This window comes from Chiloscyllium plagiosum, chromosome 9 (genome assembly GCF_004010195.1).
Source record: "Chiloscyllium plagiosum isolate BGI_BamShark_2017 chromosome 9, ASM401019v2, whole genome shotgun sequence".
NCBI lineage: Eukaryota > Metazoa > Chordata > Chondrichthyes > Orectolobiformes > Hemiscylliidae > Chiloscyllium > Chiloscyllium plagiosum.
Window position 1 is genome coordinate 67973238 of NC_057718.1, and position 17428 is coordinate 67990665.

A 17428-nucleotide genomic window follows, 5' to 3' on the forward strand; every position below is an offset into this window, starting at 1 on the left:
TTCAATGGGAACTAAGCATAGGCCTTCACAGCCAAAATTGCTTCCTCACCCATCACATTCCACCACATACCTTGAAGTAAATGTCAACAATTCACAAACCTTTTGAACTGTTTTGAACCTGTCCACTAGCTTCTTCAAATTTCTGTAGTTTAATTCTGTTCTTCCACAGTTTCTAGTTGTTCACCATTTAGAAAATATTGAAATATCCTTGATGCAAGACTTCAGCTTTACCTATTTCTCCTAATGTATCAATTTTGCACTGTGATTTTATGCTTTAATTTAACTTATTCATTGTGCTATGTATTTAGTATCATCAGCAAATTGGATATTTGGCTCTGTTGCTTTGTCATTTATAAACAGTGAAAAGTTGAAGATCCAGCTGCAGTATTCTGTGGAAACCCCCCAATTAATCTGAGTACATACCAATTAATCTCACTGTCTTCTCCCTACTGAAGGAAGTGTCTGTGGATATATAAAATAAATGCATTGCACAGGAGACTACCTACAAAAGTTAGCTGCATAGAACTGGAATTAACAGCAGTGTTTACTTAGAACATGGAACTGTTCAGCACAGGAATGGGCCCTTAGCCCACAATGTTGCGCCTAATACGATTTGGCATCATGTTTGGCACAACATCATTGGTCTAAGGGTCCGTTCCTATGCTGCACAGTTTTACGTTCAAAGTAAACACTGCAGTTAATTCCAATTCTATGCAACTAACTTTGCTTAGTAGCCTCTTGTACAATGTTATATTGCCATAGACACTTCCTTTATCTCTCCCATTACCTCTGCAAAAAAAAACGTTTGTATGAACGCAAGTAATGTTTGCTAAATTCCTGCTGGTGCTTTCAGCATTTCATATCTGTTCTGATGCTCAGTCACTCTACACTGAGTTATGGATTTTAGTAACTTCATGGTAATAAACTCGAGACTGACAAGCCTAGAATTTCCAAAAGACAGACCGTCTTGATTTGCTGCTCTAGGAAAAGAAGATACAATATGGTGACAGGTAATGGTAGCAAATGTTACCTATAAAAAGCCAATTATTTTATGTTTCATTGCATGTTTTTTACAGTTATAATGTGTTGTACATGGAGCTTCCCAGAATCCAATTGTTTTAGCAGCTTCTGGCAACAAGTACCTTTGAGTGCACCCTTGAGAATGAACTACTTTTTAAACAGAAATTGAAGACCTAGTAATATGTTAGTTTACCAGATATACACCAAACAACAACATTTTAGCATTTCTATTTTATAGTAATTTTCATCATTATTTAAAGAAAACAAGTATGAACTAAGATGGTGCACTCACCATCTAGTTTACTCATTAAAAAATTGTTCCTTTTAATGCTATCCAGTAAAAAGAGCTAAAATCAATGACATCCCCTCACCAACCCACTGCCAGTCTTGACTTTTTACATCTTGAACCAGCAACTTTCCTGTTGCACTGCTCATTGTGAGTTGCAGGATATAGCCTAAATTTAGTGTATAAAGTAAGAGGAAAAGCAAAATTATGCATAATTTGTGATTTAGAGAAGGGTGAAATATGGTCCGTGACAAAGATGTACATACTTTTGGATTGACCGAATAGGAGTTAATTACAGAACGTAGTATTTTTGTTGTAGGCATTATTTAAAATGTCGAGAGTGTGGTGCTGGAAAAGCACAGCAGGTCAGGAAGTATACGAGGAGGAGGAGAATCGATGTTTCGGGCATAAGCCCTTCATCAGAAATTCCTGATCTGTGCTTTTCCAGCACCACACTCTTGATTCTGATCTCCAGCATCTGCAGTCCTCCCTTTCTTCATTTATTTAAAATGTGGTCTACGAAAAACTTTTAAAATATAGAGATCATAGATGGTGCTTACTTAACATGCATTATAGAAAGAACTTGCTTTTTTATACTACCATAAGATCCTAAAGATTTCCCAAACCTTTTACAACAAATAGATTTTTTTTGAAGTGTACTCACTGTTACATTCATAAAAATAATAATTTGTCTTGGCCGTAGCAAATTGATCTAGTTAACTTATTAATCTGATTTTAGCATGTTGGTTTGAAGGTGAAGAATAAATGCTTTGCTCAACTTCAAATTGTTCCAAGCAATACTCCCTCCTCATGTTTGTTCCTTTATGGGAATCCTCCAACTTAAGTACATGGGGTTTCTCAATGGCCATGCACCTCACAGGGAACATTGGTACAAAGTGGTCCTTTATGTCCATGTGAATAGTTCAGTGCCTTATCCAAAAAGGCAGCTGTCAAAAGTACTGTACTTCTCTGCATAACACTGAAATATTATCTTAGATTTCATTATGACTTTGAACTTATAACCCTGTGATTCAATACCAGGTGCCCAAAAATGAACCAAAGTGATACTTATTATATTTCTGATATTGGGTGTACGCAGGCGTAAAGTTTGTAAGGTTTCTTCTCCAGTAATTATTTGATTCTGAGAAGTTTGGATTTTCTGTGCAATTTCTTTTTAAGATATGAGAAGTATGGCCGGTAAGGCAGAGAAACTTAGACGTTGGATTAATATATACAATTATGACGTTGTAGCTCTTGCGGAGATTGGATCAAGAGAGGGACGAGACTGGCAGCTTAAGGTTCTGGGTTTTAGATGTTACAGTGTGATAGAGAGGGACGTAAAAGAAGTTGGGAAGTTACGTTAGTGAATAGAGAGATTATCACTCCTTTAGTGAGGGAGGGCACCTCCAGCAAGGCCATATTGGTAAAGGTCAGGAATAGAAAGGATGCAGTCATGTTGAGATTGTACTACAGGCTACCCAACAGCCAAAAAGGTGATAGAGAAACAGATAAGTGGACAGATTATGGGAAAGTGTGAAAACAATGGGGTTGTTTTAGTGGGCGATTTTAACTTACCCTTTTTTACGTCCCTTAGTGCCAGGAGCTTGGAATGTAGACTAGGAAATTTTGTTTGAGGGTAAATCCACATCTGGAATGTGGGAATCTATTATAGGCCAGTTATAGAGTCTTAGAGATGTACAGCATGGAAACAGACACTTCGGTCCAACCCATCCAGGCCGACCAGATATCCCAATCCAATCCAGTACCACCTGCCAGCACTCAGCCCATATCCTTCCAAACTCTTCCTATTCTTATAACCATCCAAATACCTTTTAAATGTTGCAATTGTACCTGCCTCCACCACTTCCTCTGGCAGATCATTCCATACATGTATCACCCTCTGTATGAAAAAGTTGCCCCTTAGGTCTCTTTTGTATATCTTTCCTCTCTTATCCTAAACCTATGCCCTCTAGTTCTGGACTCTTTCCACCCCAGGGAAAAGACTGTCTATATATCCTATCCATGCCCCTCATAATTTTGTAAACCTCTATAAGGTCACCCCTCAACCTCCGACACTCCAGCCTGTCAGCCTCACCCTGTAGCTCAAATCCTCAAACTCTGGCAACATCCTTGTAAATCTTTTCTGAACCCTTTCAAGTTTCACAACATCTTTCCGATAGGAAGGAGACCAGAATTAAGTGCAATATTCCAACAGTGGCTTAACCAATGTCCTGTACAGCCGCAACATGACCTCCCAACTCCTGTGCTCAATACTTTGACCAATAAAGGAAAGCATACCAAACGCCTTCTTCACTATCCTATCTACCTGCGACTCCACTTTCAAGGAGCTATGAACCTGCACTCCAAGGTCTCTTTGTTAAGCAACACTCCCTAAAACCTTACCATTAAGTGTATAAGTCCTGCTAAGATTTACTTTTGCAAAATGCAGCATCTCGCATTTATCTGAATTAAACTCCATCTGCCATTTCTCAGCCCATTGGCCCATCTGGTCCAGATCCTGTTGTAATCTGAGATAACCTTCTTCGCTGTCCACTACACCTCCAATTTTGGTGTTATCTGCAAACTTACTAACTATATCTCTTAGGCTCGCATCCAAATCATTTATGTAAATTATGAAAAGTAGAGGACCCAGCACCGATCCTTGTGGCACTCCACTGGTCACAGGCCTCCATTCTGAAAAACAACCCTCCACCACCACCCTCTGTCTTCTATCTTTGAGCCAGTTCTGTATCCAAATAGCTAGTTCTCCCTCTATTCTGTGAGATCTAACCTTGCTAATCATACTCCCATGGGGAACCTTGTCAAACACCTTACTGAAGTCCATATAGATCACATCTACCGCTCTGCCCTCATCACTCCTCTTTGTTACTTCTTCAAAAAACTCAATCAAGTTTGTGAGACATGATTTCCCACACACAAAGCCATGTTGAGTCCTCGCCTTTCCAAATACATGTACATCCTGTCCGTCAGAATTCCCTCCAACAACTTGCCCACCACTGATGTCAGGCTCACTGGTCTATAGTTCCCTGCCTTGTCTTTACCACCCTTCATAAACAGTGGCACCACGTTAGCCAACCTCCAGTTTTCTGGCATCTCACCTGTAGCCATCCATGATACAAGTGTCTCAGCAGGAGGCTCAGCAATCACTTCCCTAGCTTCCCACAGTTCTACAGTACACCTGATCAGGTCCTGGGGGTTTAGCCACCTTTATGCATTTCAAGATATCCAGCACTTCCTCCTCTGTAATATGGACATTTTTCAAGATGTCACCATCTGTTTCCCTACATTCTATATCTTCCATGTCCTTTTCCACAGTAAATACTGATGTCAGTTGATTTAGAGTTCGGGACTCACGTTTTCCCATGAAAATGAAAGAGAAGGATGGCAAGATTCGGGAAGCTTGGATAATAAGAGAAATTAGGAGAAAGTAAGGACTGCAGATGTTGGAGATCAGAGTCTGGAGTGTGGTGCTGAAAAAGCACAGCAGGTCAGGCAACATCCAAAGCAGGAGAATCAACGTTTTGGGTATAAGCCCTTCAGGAAAGTGCTCATTCCTTATGAAGGGCTGTTCTTGACTCTCAACTTCTCTTCTCAGAGTTGAGAGAGTGAGTGCTTTGTCAAAAGAAAAAGGCATACAGAGGGTTGAGGAAGTGGAAGACAGACAGACTGCTCGAAAAATACAACGATAGCAGAAAAGAACTCGAGGAATTAGGGCTAAAAGAGACAATGGCAAATAGGATTAAGGGTAATCCCATGGCATTTTATACATATATAAGGACAACAGGGGAGCTAGGGAAAGGGTAGGTCCACTCAAGGACAAAAGAAGGAATTTTGTGCGTGGAGCCAGAGGAAATGTGTGAGGTCCTTAATGAATACTTTGCATCAGTATTCACAAAGGAGAAGAACATGATGAATAGAGTGTCTTGGGAGGGGTATGTTGGTGTTCTGGAGCATGGCAATGTGAAATAGGAAGAGGTGTTAGGTATTTCAAAACGCATTAAGGTAGACAAGTCACCAGAATCAGATGGGATCTATCCTAGAATGCTGAGGGAGTCTGGTGATGACATTTCTGTGGCCTCGTATGAAATCTCTGATTCCTCTTTAGTCACAGAAGTCCCAGAGGACTGGAGAATAGCCAACAATGTTCATTTGTTTAAGGGCAACAGGGAAATTACAGGCCATTGATCCGTACATCAGTGGTAGGGAAATTATTGAAGATACTTTGGGACAGGATTTACTCACATTTGGCCTTATTAGCTATAGGCAGTATGGCATTGTGCAGGAAAGATCATGTCTCACAAACTTAATTAAATTTTTTGACAAAGTGGCAAAGATGATTGAGGGTAGCGCAGTAGATGTGTTATTGCTATGTATTTTCACAAGACCTTTGACAAGGTTCCCCCATGGCAGGCAGATATAAAATGTGAAGTCACATGGGATACGCGGTGAGCTGATTAAATGAATACAGAACTGGATTAGTCTTTAAAAGACAGAGTAGCAGTGGAAGGGTATTCTTCTGACTGGAGATCTGTGACCATTGGTGTTCTGCAGTGATTCGTGCTGGGACCCCTGTTGTTTGTAATATATGTAAATGCTTTGGAGGAGAAAATAGGTGGTCTGATTAGTAAGTTTGCAGATGTCACAATGATTGGGGGAGCTGTGGATAGTGAGGAGGATTGTTGGTGGTTACAGCAGGATATAAGATGGTGACTTGGGTGGAATAATGGCAGGTGGTGTTTAATTGGACAAATGCAAGGTGATGTACTTTGGAAAGTCTAATGTAGGAGAGAAGTATACAGTAAATGGCAGAACCCTTAGTTCCATCAACATAAAGAGAGATCTATGTGTACAGATCCACAGTTCCCTGAAATTGGCAAAACAAGTGGATAAAATGGCCAAGAAGGCATACTTGCCTTCATTGGTCAGGCATAAAGTATAAAAATTGGCAAATCATGTTGCAGCTGTATTGAACATTAATTATGCCATATTTGTGCACAGTTCTGTGACACACAGTTCTTATGTCATGTTTACATGAAGGATGTGGATGCTTTGCAGAGGGTGCAGAAATTTTTTAACATGTTTTCTGGTTTGGATGGCATTGGCTATGTGCAACGTTTAGACAAACTTGATTTGCTTTCACTTGAACAGCAAAGGATACGTGGTGATGTGATAGAACAAAATTATGAGGCATGGCTAGAATGGAAAATCAGAGGCTTTTTCCCAGGATAGAAATGTCAGTTACTAGCAGATATAGGTTTAAGGTAAATGGAAATACGTTTAAAAGGAGATATGAGAGGCAAGTTTTTTTTATACAACAGGAGGTGGTGAAAGTAGATACATTTAAGAGGTATCTTTGATATATGAATAGGCAGGGAATAGTGGATACAGACCACGTAGAGGCAAAAGATTTTTAGTTGAGAAAGGCATGGTGTAGGTGCAGCATTGGTGGAGCAAAGGGCCTGTTCCGTGTGCTATATAATTCTGTGTTATTGTATCTTTGTATTTCTGTGTTTTACTACTGCTAAATCTCAATAATACTAATAACAGATTTGCCATGAATTACAAAACTTACGTAATCATTCACTCAGTAATTAGAACCAGTGCAACAAAACACTCTTCTGAAATCTTGGTTTCATACAAGACAGATTTAACTTGAAGCCAGCATTCAATCTCCAATAGAAACTGGCAGTAGATTGTGTTGGTTCAGTGTGCAATTTGCTAATTTGAAACAATGCGTTGGGGCATTCTACAAGATGTAGTTGCTGAGCTGGAACTTGAAGTTTCTGCTTAAATATGTTGTATGCGTGTTTGGGGAGCTGTAGTATTTTGAGGGAAAAAGATTCTGTTCAGACAGAAACATCTCACACTCAGAAATGCTGTACTTTTATAAGTGACCTATGAATTTCTATTGGCAGAAATCCAATCAGACCTACAAATATGAAGCAAATGCCAGGAAAAAGATAAACCTATGGAGGTGGGCAGTACTAATAATAGATTCTTGATTACCCACAATGCAAATTGGTAGAGCCATGTGCGTCGTGCAAATTATGTTTTTAAAAGCTAACAAAGGCCAATAATCATAGAAAACAAGTTGAAACTTTTTGTTTGTTTTAGTTGTATTCATTTAATTCAATGTAATACAGTTCATAGGTGGAGAACATAAAGGAAGAGAGAACTTATCTGAATGAGTTGCATCAGATTTCTGTAGAAATTCACGAAGAATATGTACTGTCTCCTGTCATTCTAACATTCCTGCAGGGGTTAGTAAAATAATAGCTGCTGATATGACTCAGAAAATAGCAGGAATCTGCTTTATAGACACTTCACAAGCTGCACTCATCATTGTAACACTCCCTATGATACTCAATAGATCCTATTCCATCTCGAGTCAGAAATATTACTACACTGCTTAATATACTAGTTACAAAGTCATTTATAGGACAAAGAATCTTGAAATGCTTTGCATTAAGCATTAGAATGTTTGGTACTGTTACTTGGCAAGTGTAATGAAAGCACAAGGAATAATCATGAAAGTTGTCTGTTAACATTTATAGTTTAAATGAATTGTCCAGCTTATCTGATACCTTGCTGGACTGGGACCTGACTTGAGCCCAGGACATTGAACTCCATACCATTTATTTTGCAAACCTTTGTGGAAACTTAACATATGGCCAATTGGTAAATAAAATTGAGAATTGTAACTTGAATTGTGTTTGTTCAGCGAGTGTGGCCTTTTCCAACACCCGTTGCAGTTGAGTTCTTCCATTGTACTAACATGCAATGACTGCATTCCAGTACAGATTAGAATGTTCTGTCACATTTCATTGGATACATTATTTGGATACATAAACATTAACATCTTTACAGGTCAGTCCTTGGATTTATGACTTTTAAGTGGTAATGTTCATTCTAAATAATATCAAGTTTGAGAATCAGTTAAGTAGTCATGGAATGAAAAATGATTCTACAATATAAACACTACCGAAGATAGCTTCCATGTTATGTATGATTTAAGGGTTATGATTAGGCCCAAGACTAGACAGAGGTTCAAATCTATCAGGCAGTTTAAAACAAATCTGTGCTGATGCTTTAACTCTGCCTTTACTATGATTATGTTTGAACTGCAAAGTCACAGGTATAATAACCAGAAACAAGATTGTTTTCATTTTAAAAAACCACAAATAGTTTAGTCTGTTATTGAATGGAAATAAATTCAAAAACTCAATATTTTGTAAAGGACCTAGCACTTTCATATGGTGATGTAAAAGGTCACAAGTGTCATAAAATATTAACTGACCATGTCATTTCATACTTTCTGTTAGATTATTGGCATTCTTACATTGTGTTGTTGTCTAAATATGCACCTAATTGTGACTTTTTGTTTTGCTAGGATTTATCTGGATCCATCGACGATTTACCAACAGGGACAGAAGGTACACTAAGTTCTGGAGTGAGTGCTTCAGGATCCTCAAGTGGCCAAGGAGAACCAAGTAATCCTGCACAATCTCCCTTCTCCCCTCATGCTTCTCCTCACCTGTCTGGTATCCGGGGCCCCTCCCCCTCTCCAGTTGGTTCTCCTGTTGGAAGCAATCAGTCCAGGTCTGGACCCCTGTCCCCAGCAGGTGTACCAGGTAATTGTATATTTTGTTTTGGGTAGATGTTCTAGAATAATAGAATGGTCTTTTTGTACAGTAACATTTGGCCTTTGAAGTTTGTGTATTGTTCTTTTTCATATGCTCCACCTCGTCTAATCTCTAACTCCTACTTGCTTTTGTTATTTCTGTTCTTCATACATCTGCTTAAATTCTTTTCAAAAGAATATCTGGCTGTTTTATCAAAAGTTTCATTCAGAAAAATTATACAATGTTATTCTGTGTAAGCATATTTTTATACTTCTCAAGTTTTTATTCTGAATATCTTAATTTTATACCAATTATTCTCCAGTTTACCAATTGGGATATAAGCAGAAAGTGCTGGAGAAAGTTTAAGGCTGGAGTCATCCATGGTTAACGGATTCGAAAGAAGAGTCAAATTGGTCTTGTAATAGTAACTCTTTTTTTTGAGTATTTCCAGCACTTTCTGTTTTAATACCAATCATTGGAAATATTCTATCACTCTTAATTTTAATTATCCCTTGTAATCTTTAAGAAATCTATTGGGCTACTTCTTAACCTGTTCAGCTGTTGTAAAAAAATTTCTCAACTATCTCCTCTTAACTCAATCATTCAGGTAACATTCGTGTTACTGAACTTTTTCTGTTGCTTTTGCATCCTTCTTATAGTGGATAAAGAGCATACGGGCTCTGGTTGCGAACGGGTTCATAAGTACAGAAAATGTTTGTATGTTGGGCCTTTAAAATTACATCCTTGTATGAGATTGTGTTTATAAATATGAGCATTTGTTAAGTTGGACATTCATAAATCAGAGACTCCCTGTACAATACTTCAGCTGTCACATGAGAGATTTAAGTTCAGTACTGACTCTTCCCTTTTGTATTATGTGCCCTTGAATATAAAACAAAGGATTTTATTTGTTTCCCTCGTACCTGTTTATCCTGCCAACTTTAATGATCTACACACCAACGATCAGCTCTTGCATTGTTTTTCTTTCCTTAGTCTTACTCCCATGATGTATTATTATGACACAGACAGCAGGCCAAATCAAATCATCCTCCCTATCTGTGGATTTGCAACATATTAAAATTAAAATTTTAATAAATGTTCAATTTCCCTCAGTTGTGCAATTGTTCCTCACCAAACTTTACAAATTTAAATTGGCAATTTAGCATTAATAATGTCACTTTAGCAGACCATGGATAAGCAACAAGGCAATCTACTCAATATCAATGAACCCAACCCCCTCTGCACTCTTGTAGACAGACAGACACAGTTAAGGGACCACTTTAAAAAAAAATTGTAATTGTCTTGTTCAATGTTTTCGTAATAGGTACCAAACCTTCATAAATCTTGGTTAATGGAGATGTTCACAGGCAAGTAAACTGTAAGTCTTGCTTGAATTCCAAAGTCACTGATTCACGCAAACAGCTTCCACAGATCACTGGATGCTTCTACATATGTCTCATAGTTTGTGGATCTTTTCCCAAACCTTTCATAAACTCGATAACTGGATATAAACTAGAAAGCAACCAAAACTCCGTTCAGCACCTTTACAACCACACTCTCTTCTGACCAAAACAAAGGGAGGTGATGGCCTAATGGTATCATCTCTAGACTGTTGATCAGGAGAGCTAGGTAATGTTCTGAGGATTTCAAGTTTGAATCCTGCCGTGGCAGATGGTGGAATTTGAATTCAATAATCATCTGGAATTAGAGTCTAATGATAACTGTGAAAATATTGTAGATTGTAAGAAAAACCCCATTTAGTTTACTAATGTCCTTTAGGGAAGAGAACTATTATCCTCACTTGAACTGGCCTAAATATGACTGCAGGTCCACAGTAACATGGTTGACTCTTGACATGTGTCTTGGGCAGTTAGGGATGGACAATAAATGCTGGCCCAGCAAGCCATGTCCATGTCCTGTGAATGAATATAAAAGAAACCGAGACCAAACCAGTTCAAACTGTCTTTTTCGAACATTCTTTGTGACTGGCAAATCAGCACAGTTCCGCCCTTAATCCATTCCGTGTCTAACAGGCTGCCAATCCCTGAGCGTATTGATACTGAAAAGTCTGTTGTGTTCTGAGAGTAGCAGTCAACCCATAATTATCTTTTCAGGCCAGTTCCTGTAAACACACATCCGTTTTTTTTTTGTTCTATCTTCCTTTCCAAAACATTTTGGTGGTGAAAGCTCAAAGTTTAACTTCAACTTTCAGTTCCAAACCAAACATGAAAAAAATAAAATAATGAAGGTCTCAATTTTTAATGTCTTTTTATAACTATTGGTTTTTCTGCTATAATGCTTTTAAAGTAGGCCTGAAGCTTTGCCAGAAATATAAGTGATCTAATTATTGCCCAATAAAACAGCATATAGCTCCTTTAAAGGCATAAATCATTTCCAGAACCTACAGTGAATTTATGGTAAAATGTTAAAAATATATGCCTCACCTGTTGTACAATATATACAAAATTATGTCATTTCTAAAATGGTTACTTTCTTAACAAAAATATTAACACAGATGCTACTTTTTACATTATTTAATATTTATTGCAGCATTTTCAAATATACAGATTAGACTAGAAACTCCTGAGGATCTTAATACGTGTGTATTTTCTAGATGACATTTGATTCAAAGCCCAAGACCTAAGTCCAAATCCATAAAACATTCTTGTTTTTTGGTTTGTTTTAACTTTGATATGCTTTGGCTAACTTTTCTTTTCAAAGGAACATGCATTGTTTTGTACCTAATTATCTCTTCCCTGGTTACCTTCCATTAATCTCTTAATACTTGTCAAGCCTTTTCTAAGCTATCTGTACCTGGTCTCTTCTTAAATCACTGCAATTAGTTTTCCTGCCTTGAGCATTTGTATTCAGTTTTTCTGGACTCTTCCCATAATTATTCGAAATCAAGTAATGTTATGGCCACTGTTCACTAAATGATCTTGTGGTGTAACACACTCCATCAGACCTGCAGTATTTCCCAGGACCAGGTTCAAAACTATTTCCTTTCTTGTTTGATGAAAAACGTATTTGATGAGAGTTTTCCTGTAGTCATTGGAGATTTCTTTCCTCTACCTTTAATAGTATGATGTTTTCCAGTCACTATTAGGATGATTAAAATCTTCTGATGCCGTATTCTATTTGCACACTTTTGTCAACTATCTGGTCAACTATCTCCTTTTCACTGTAACAACCTGGCAGCATAATAACAACTTCCTCTGTGCTCTCAAGCCAAATACATTCAGTCCTGGAACCATCCAGGATATCCTTTTCTATTGCAAACTGTAACATCATATTTAATTAATGTAGACTTGACTTTCTGCTTTTTTCCTTCTCTGTTGGTCCTGAGTGTTTGATAGCTAAGAATTCCCTATTTACTAGCATTGAAACTTCGAAATTGAGCTTTGATGCTACTGCTACAAACATGGCCACCCAGGAGGTATTAAGTGTACTGGAGATTCTGCAAAGAACAGAATCAGCATGCAACAAGTTCCAACTAGCCTACTATTGCAGTCAATCTGCTAACTCTAAATCACTCAGACCCCAATCACTAAAACCTTTATTAAAGCTTATAAGAAGGCAGCACATTTAAAACAATCCAGTCAGTCCAGTTTTCCCAGTCGATCTCCATAGCACTGCAAGATTAGTCTGCACTCACGCCCATCCAATTTTATTTTGAAATCATTCAATGTCTCTGTTTCCACCACCCTAATTGTGAGTTTCAGATCATTATCACTCTCACGATGTAAAAATGTTCTTCATTACATCCTCTTGCATCGCTTGTGCTAAACCTTGAATCTGTATCCCCTTAGTTCTTGTACCATCAACCAATCAAACTTCATTGAAACCTGTTCAGCCTCTCCCTAAAGTTCAAACCCATGAACACTGGCAACATCCTTGTAAATCTTTTCTGGACCCTTTCAAGTTTCACAACATCCTTCCTATAGCAAGGAGACCAGAATTAAATGCATTATTCCAAACGTGGCCTAACCAATGTCTTGGACAGCACTATATGAACTCCCAACTCCTATCCCCAATGCACTGACCAATAAAGATCCTGAACGTCTTAGATTTTATTCAAGGCATATTGATTAATTCAAGTGGGGAATATTCCATCATATGTCTTTAAGGTGGTGGACAGGTTTTGAGAAGCAGGAGATGAGTCATTCACCACAAAATCACCACAACTGAGTTTCTGATGAGTGGTGAATCCCAGGAGCTTAGAAGGATGATCAAAACTTGCGGAATATTAAGAGATGTGTGTAAAGTGGATGTGGAGATGATGTTTCCACTAGTAGGAGAGATTAGGATCTGAGGACACAGCCTCAGAGTGAAGAACTGAGATGAGGAATTTCTTCAGAGGCTGGTAAATCTGTGGAACTCATTGTCGCAGAAGAATGTGGAGGCTGAGTCATTGAGTGTATTTAAGACTGAGATAGGTTCTTTATTAGTATGGGGATCAGAGTTAAGGGGAGAAGGCAAGAGAATGGAGTTGTGGAACATACCAACCATGATCAAATGGCGGAGCAGATTTGATGGGCCAAATTGCTTAATTCTGATGGTCTACGATGAGCAACTCAGGACTGGTAATGACTTTGAGGAGAAGTGTTTGGATATTCCTTTATTGAAGATGGTTATTGCCTGCTACTTTTGTGTGACACGGATTCAAGTAATCAAGTTCAAAACTGTAACTTAGGTTCCAGTCAGCTGAAGGTTTGAACTCATAGGTACAACCCAGATAAAATTAAAATTCATAGATCATGTACTATTTTAAATGTTAATGTACATAATCCTATTTATGTGCTACCATAAACTTGGATATTAATTTCAATTTTAAACCCAGTTGTTTCAAACCAATGCATACCTTTGTTCATTAGCAATGTAAAATATGTTAATGATAGAATTAATGATTTATTGTTTAAAGGAAGGCTTTCGTTCTGTTCAAGTTATTCATAATGACATTTTTAAAAAAACATCTATTTGACAGGTTTGAGGTGTTATATTTTTCTCCCAGTTGTTTTTAGAAATGTACAACTCTCAAGTAGTCTTAATCAACCCTCTTTGCATTTGATCAAGAATTAAGCTTATATTTTATGTTAATCTGAAAGAAATTCAAGATTATTACTGAGCAGAAAAGCATGAGCTCAGTAACTTTAGATTTTTTTTTAACATTGGGAATATTGATTTGTGTGCTTGTGATGGATTGTGGATAGGATTTTCTGACAGTGTATTTATGTAGCAGCCAATACACACTATTAACAATGAGACTACCCCAACTAGATTGACTTGCCATTGATGTAAAAGTCAGAACTAAAAAGTCTGCATCCTGACACTATATATTTGCATTGCTATTTTGTGAAAATCAAATTCCAGCAAGCCCAAATAATTAGTGTACTAATGTTAGCTTTCGTCCATTTAACTTTATGCCTTTGCTTGGTAATTTTAAAAATCTAATTAACAGTCTTGTGCAAATAAAAATAAAACACAATTAATTTGCCTGAAAAAGAAATTAACTGTTGGAGTTGCAGTAACGTATATGCTTTTGTTTCTCTATACAAAGGCATTGTTTCTTTTTTTTTTGGTTTTATTTTAGACAGCATTACAGTCAAGTTTGTTTTGTTTTGGAAGGAATCTATGCTCAAGAAACTGTTCATTGTCTTAAATATCTCAACTTGATTCACTTTATTTGATGCTGGTAAAGTTGTACAGACTCAGTGATTAGTAACAAAATAAACTCAAATACCCTGAAACAGACCCAGAGAGGTGAACTTTCAGGCATTAGCCTAATCATCGCAGTTCAGCAATGTTGTATAGACACTACCTTAGAATCCTCTGCATGTAGAACAGACTCTCCATAAGATATATTGGAGTAGAATTAGGCCATCTGGCTGATCAAGTCTGCTCCACCATTTGATCATAGGCTGATAATGTTTCTCAACCCCATTTTCCTGTCTTCTCCCCAGAACTCCTGATTCCCTTACAGTCAAGACCCTATATTTAATACACTTAATTATCTTAGTGTCAAAAGCCTTCTGTGACAATGAATTCCACAGATTAATTATTCTCTGGCAGAAGAAATTCTTTCTCATCTCTTCACTGAAGTCATCGCTTCACTGAGGCTGTACCCATGGGTCCTAGTGTCTCGTACTAATGGAAACATCCTTCTCCACGGCCATTCTATGCAGGACTCTTAGTATTTTGTAAGTTTCAATGAGATTCACCCCTCATTCTTTTAAATTCCATTGAGTACATACCCAGATTCTTCAACTGCTCCCCATATGACAAGTCCTTCATTCCTCAGATCATTCACATAAATCTCCTCTGGATCCCCTCCAAAGCCAGCGCATCCATCCTTAAATACAAGGCCCAAAGCTGCTCACAATATTCCGTATGGCGTTTGACCAGAGCCTTATACAGCCTCAGCAAGTACATTTCTACTCTTATATTCTAACCCTCCCGAAATAAGTGCAAACATTGCATTTATCTTCCTACCAACTGAACCTCCAAGGGAATCCTGTATTAGGACTCCCAAGTCCCTTTGTGCTTCAGGTTTCTGAAGCTTTAACCAATTCAGAAAATAGACTACGCCTCTATTTTTCCTATTTTAGTGCATCTCACTTTCTCAAATTATATTCCATCTGCCAATTCCATCCTAACTTTCCAAGCCTTTCTGCAGCCTCCCCACCACCTCAACATTACCTATCCCAACAACAACCTTTGTCATCTGCAAACTTAGCACCAATGCCTTCAGTTCCTTTATCCAGATCATTAATGTATAACATGAATAGTTGAGGTCCCAACACAGACGCTGCAGAATTTTACTAGCATCCAGCTGCCATCCCAAAAAAGACAATTTTTTGCCTTCTGCCAGTCAGCAGATACTCTCTGTGCCAGTATCTTGCCCCTAACATCATAGGCTCTCATCTTGTCCAGCAGCCTCCCATGAGGCACCTTGTCAAAGGCCTCCTGAAAATGCAAATAGATCACACTTACTGGCTCTCCTTTGCCTAATGTGCTTGTTACTTCCTCAAAAGATTCTAACATATCTCAGTCTTGACCTCCCCTCGATGAAGCTGTGCTGACTCAGCCCTATTTTCCCATGCACTTCTAAGTACTCCACAATCTCAACCTTACTAATGGACTTTAGAGTTATTCGTAAGATTTTAAAGTCAGGCTAACCTATAGTTTTCTATTGTCTGCCTCCCTTAAACAGGTGATTTTCCAGTCCTCTGAGACTTTCCCTGACTCCAGTGATTCTTGAAAGGCTATCACCAATACCACCACAGTCTCCTCAGCTATCTCCTTCAGAACTCTGGAGTATAGTTGATCTGGCCTGGGTAATTTATCCACCTTCACACCTTTCAGCTTACCTAGAACCTTCTCCTTAGTCATGGGCATTACACTCACCACTGCTCCCTGTTCTTGAGGTTCTGGTATGCTGCTGGTGTCTTCCACTGTGAAAACTAATGCAAAGTACCTAATCAATTCCTTTGCCATTTCCTTGTTCTTCATTACTACTTCTCCAGCTCATTTTCAAGCAATCTAATGTCCTCTTTTATCTTTTATATATCTCAAAAAAGTTGTCATCTTCTTTTATCTTAGCTTACTATCATAATTCATGTTCTCCCCATGTATTTTTTAGTTACCCCTTTCTGGTTTTTGAAGGCTTTCCAATCCTCTAGCTTCCCACTAACCTTCACATTGTATGCTTTTTCTTTTATGCTGTCCTGGACTTGCCTTGTCAGCCAAGGTTCCCTCGTCCTCCCCTTAGCATGTTGTTTCTTCCTTGAAATGATGTGCTTTCTGAATTATCACAGAAACTCCTACTATATTGTTCCACTTTCTTCCTATTTGGCTCCCAAAGCAACTTCACAGAGACTGGTATCTCATTACCAAGTCACTCTTTATTTACAGGTGCACAGTACGTGGGCTCTGATCAGCCAGCTCAGAGTCATTCCCAGAATGAATAGTCTCTGTCAGCCAGGGTTCCCTGGTTGGCCCAGGTTAACAACCCCAATCAAGGATCTTCTAGTCAATGAGATCCACCTGGCAGTCATTCCAGTCACTACACTGCCCTTCCAATCATTTCTAGCCAGCCCCTCCTTGATGTCTTTGTAGTACCTTTACTCAATTGTAACTGTTACATCTGATTCCAGCTTCTCCTTCTCCAACTGCAGGGTGAATTCTATCATATTATGGTCACTGAACCCTAGGAAGTCCTTCGTCTTGGGCTCCCTAATCAAGTCTGTTTCATTATATATCATCAAGTCCAGAATTATCTGTTCCCTAGTAGGTTGTAATACAAGCTGCTCCAAAAAAAATTACGTTGGCATTACATGAATTCCTTTTCTTGAGGTTCACAGTCAACTTGATTTTCCCAGTCATACCGACATATTGGAAACCCCCCTTGCTTATTGTAATTGTGCCTTTTTCACATGCTACTTCTATCTCCTGATTTATTTTCTTTCCAAAACCTTAGGAG

At 38.3% G+C, this 17428-nt stretch overlaps 1 protein-coding gene across 2 annotated transcripts in view; it reads left to right on the top strand.

Annotated features, from left to right (window-relative positions):
• The window catches only part of arid1b (AT rich interactive domain 1B (SWI1-like)), a 583262-nt gene that overhangs the window by 366646 nt on the left and 199188 nt on the right, over positions 1–17428 (top strand). For both annotated transcript variants that reach the window (XM_043696151.1, XM_043696152.1), the window contains exon 5: positions 8718–8958. In XM_043696151.1, coding sequence (XP_043552086.1) covers positions 8718–8958 — 241 coding nt within the window. The remainder of the gene's footprint in view (positions 1–8717; positions 8959–17428) is intronic.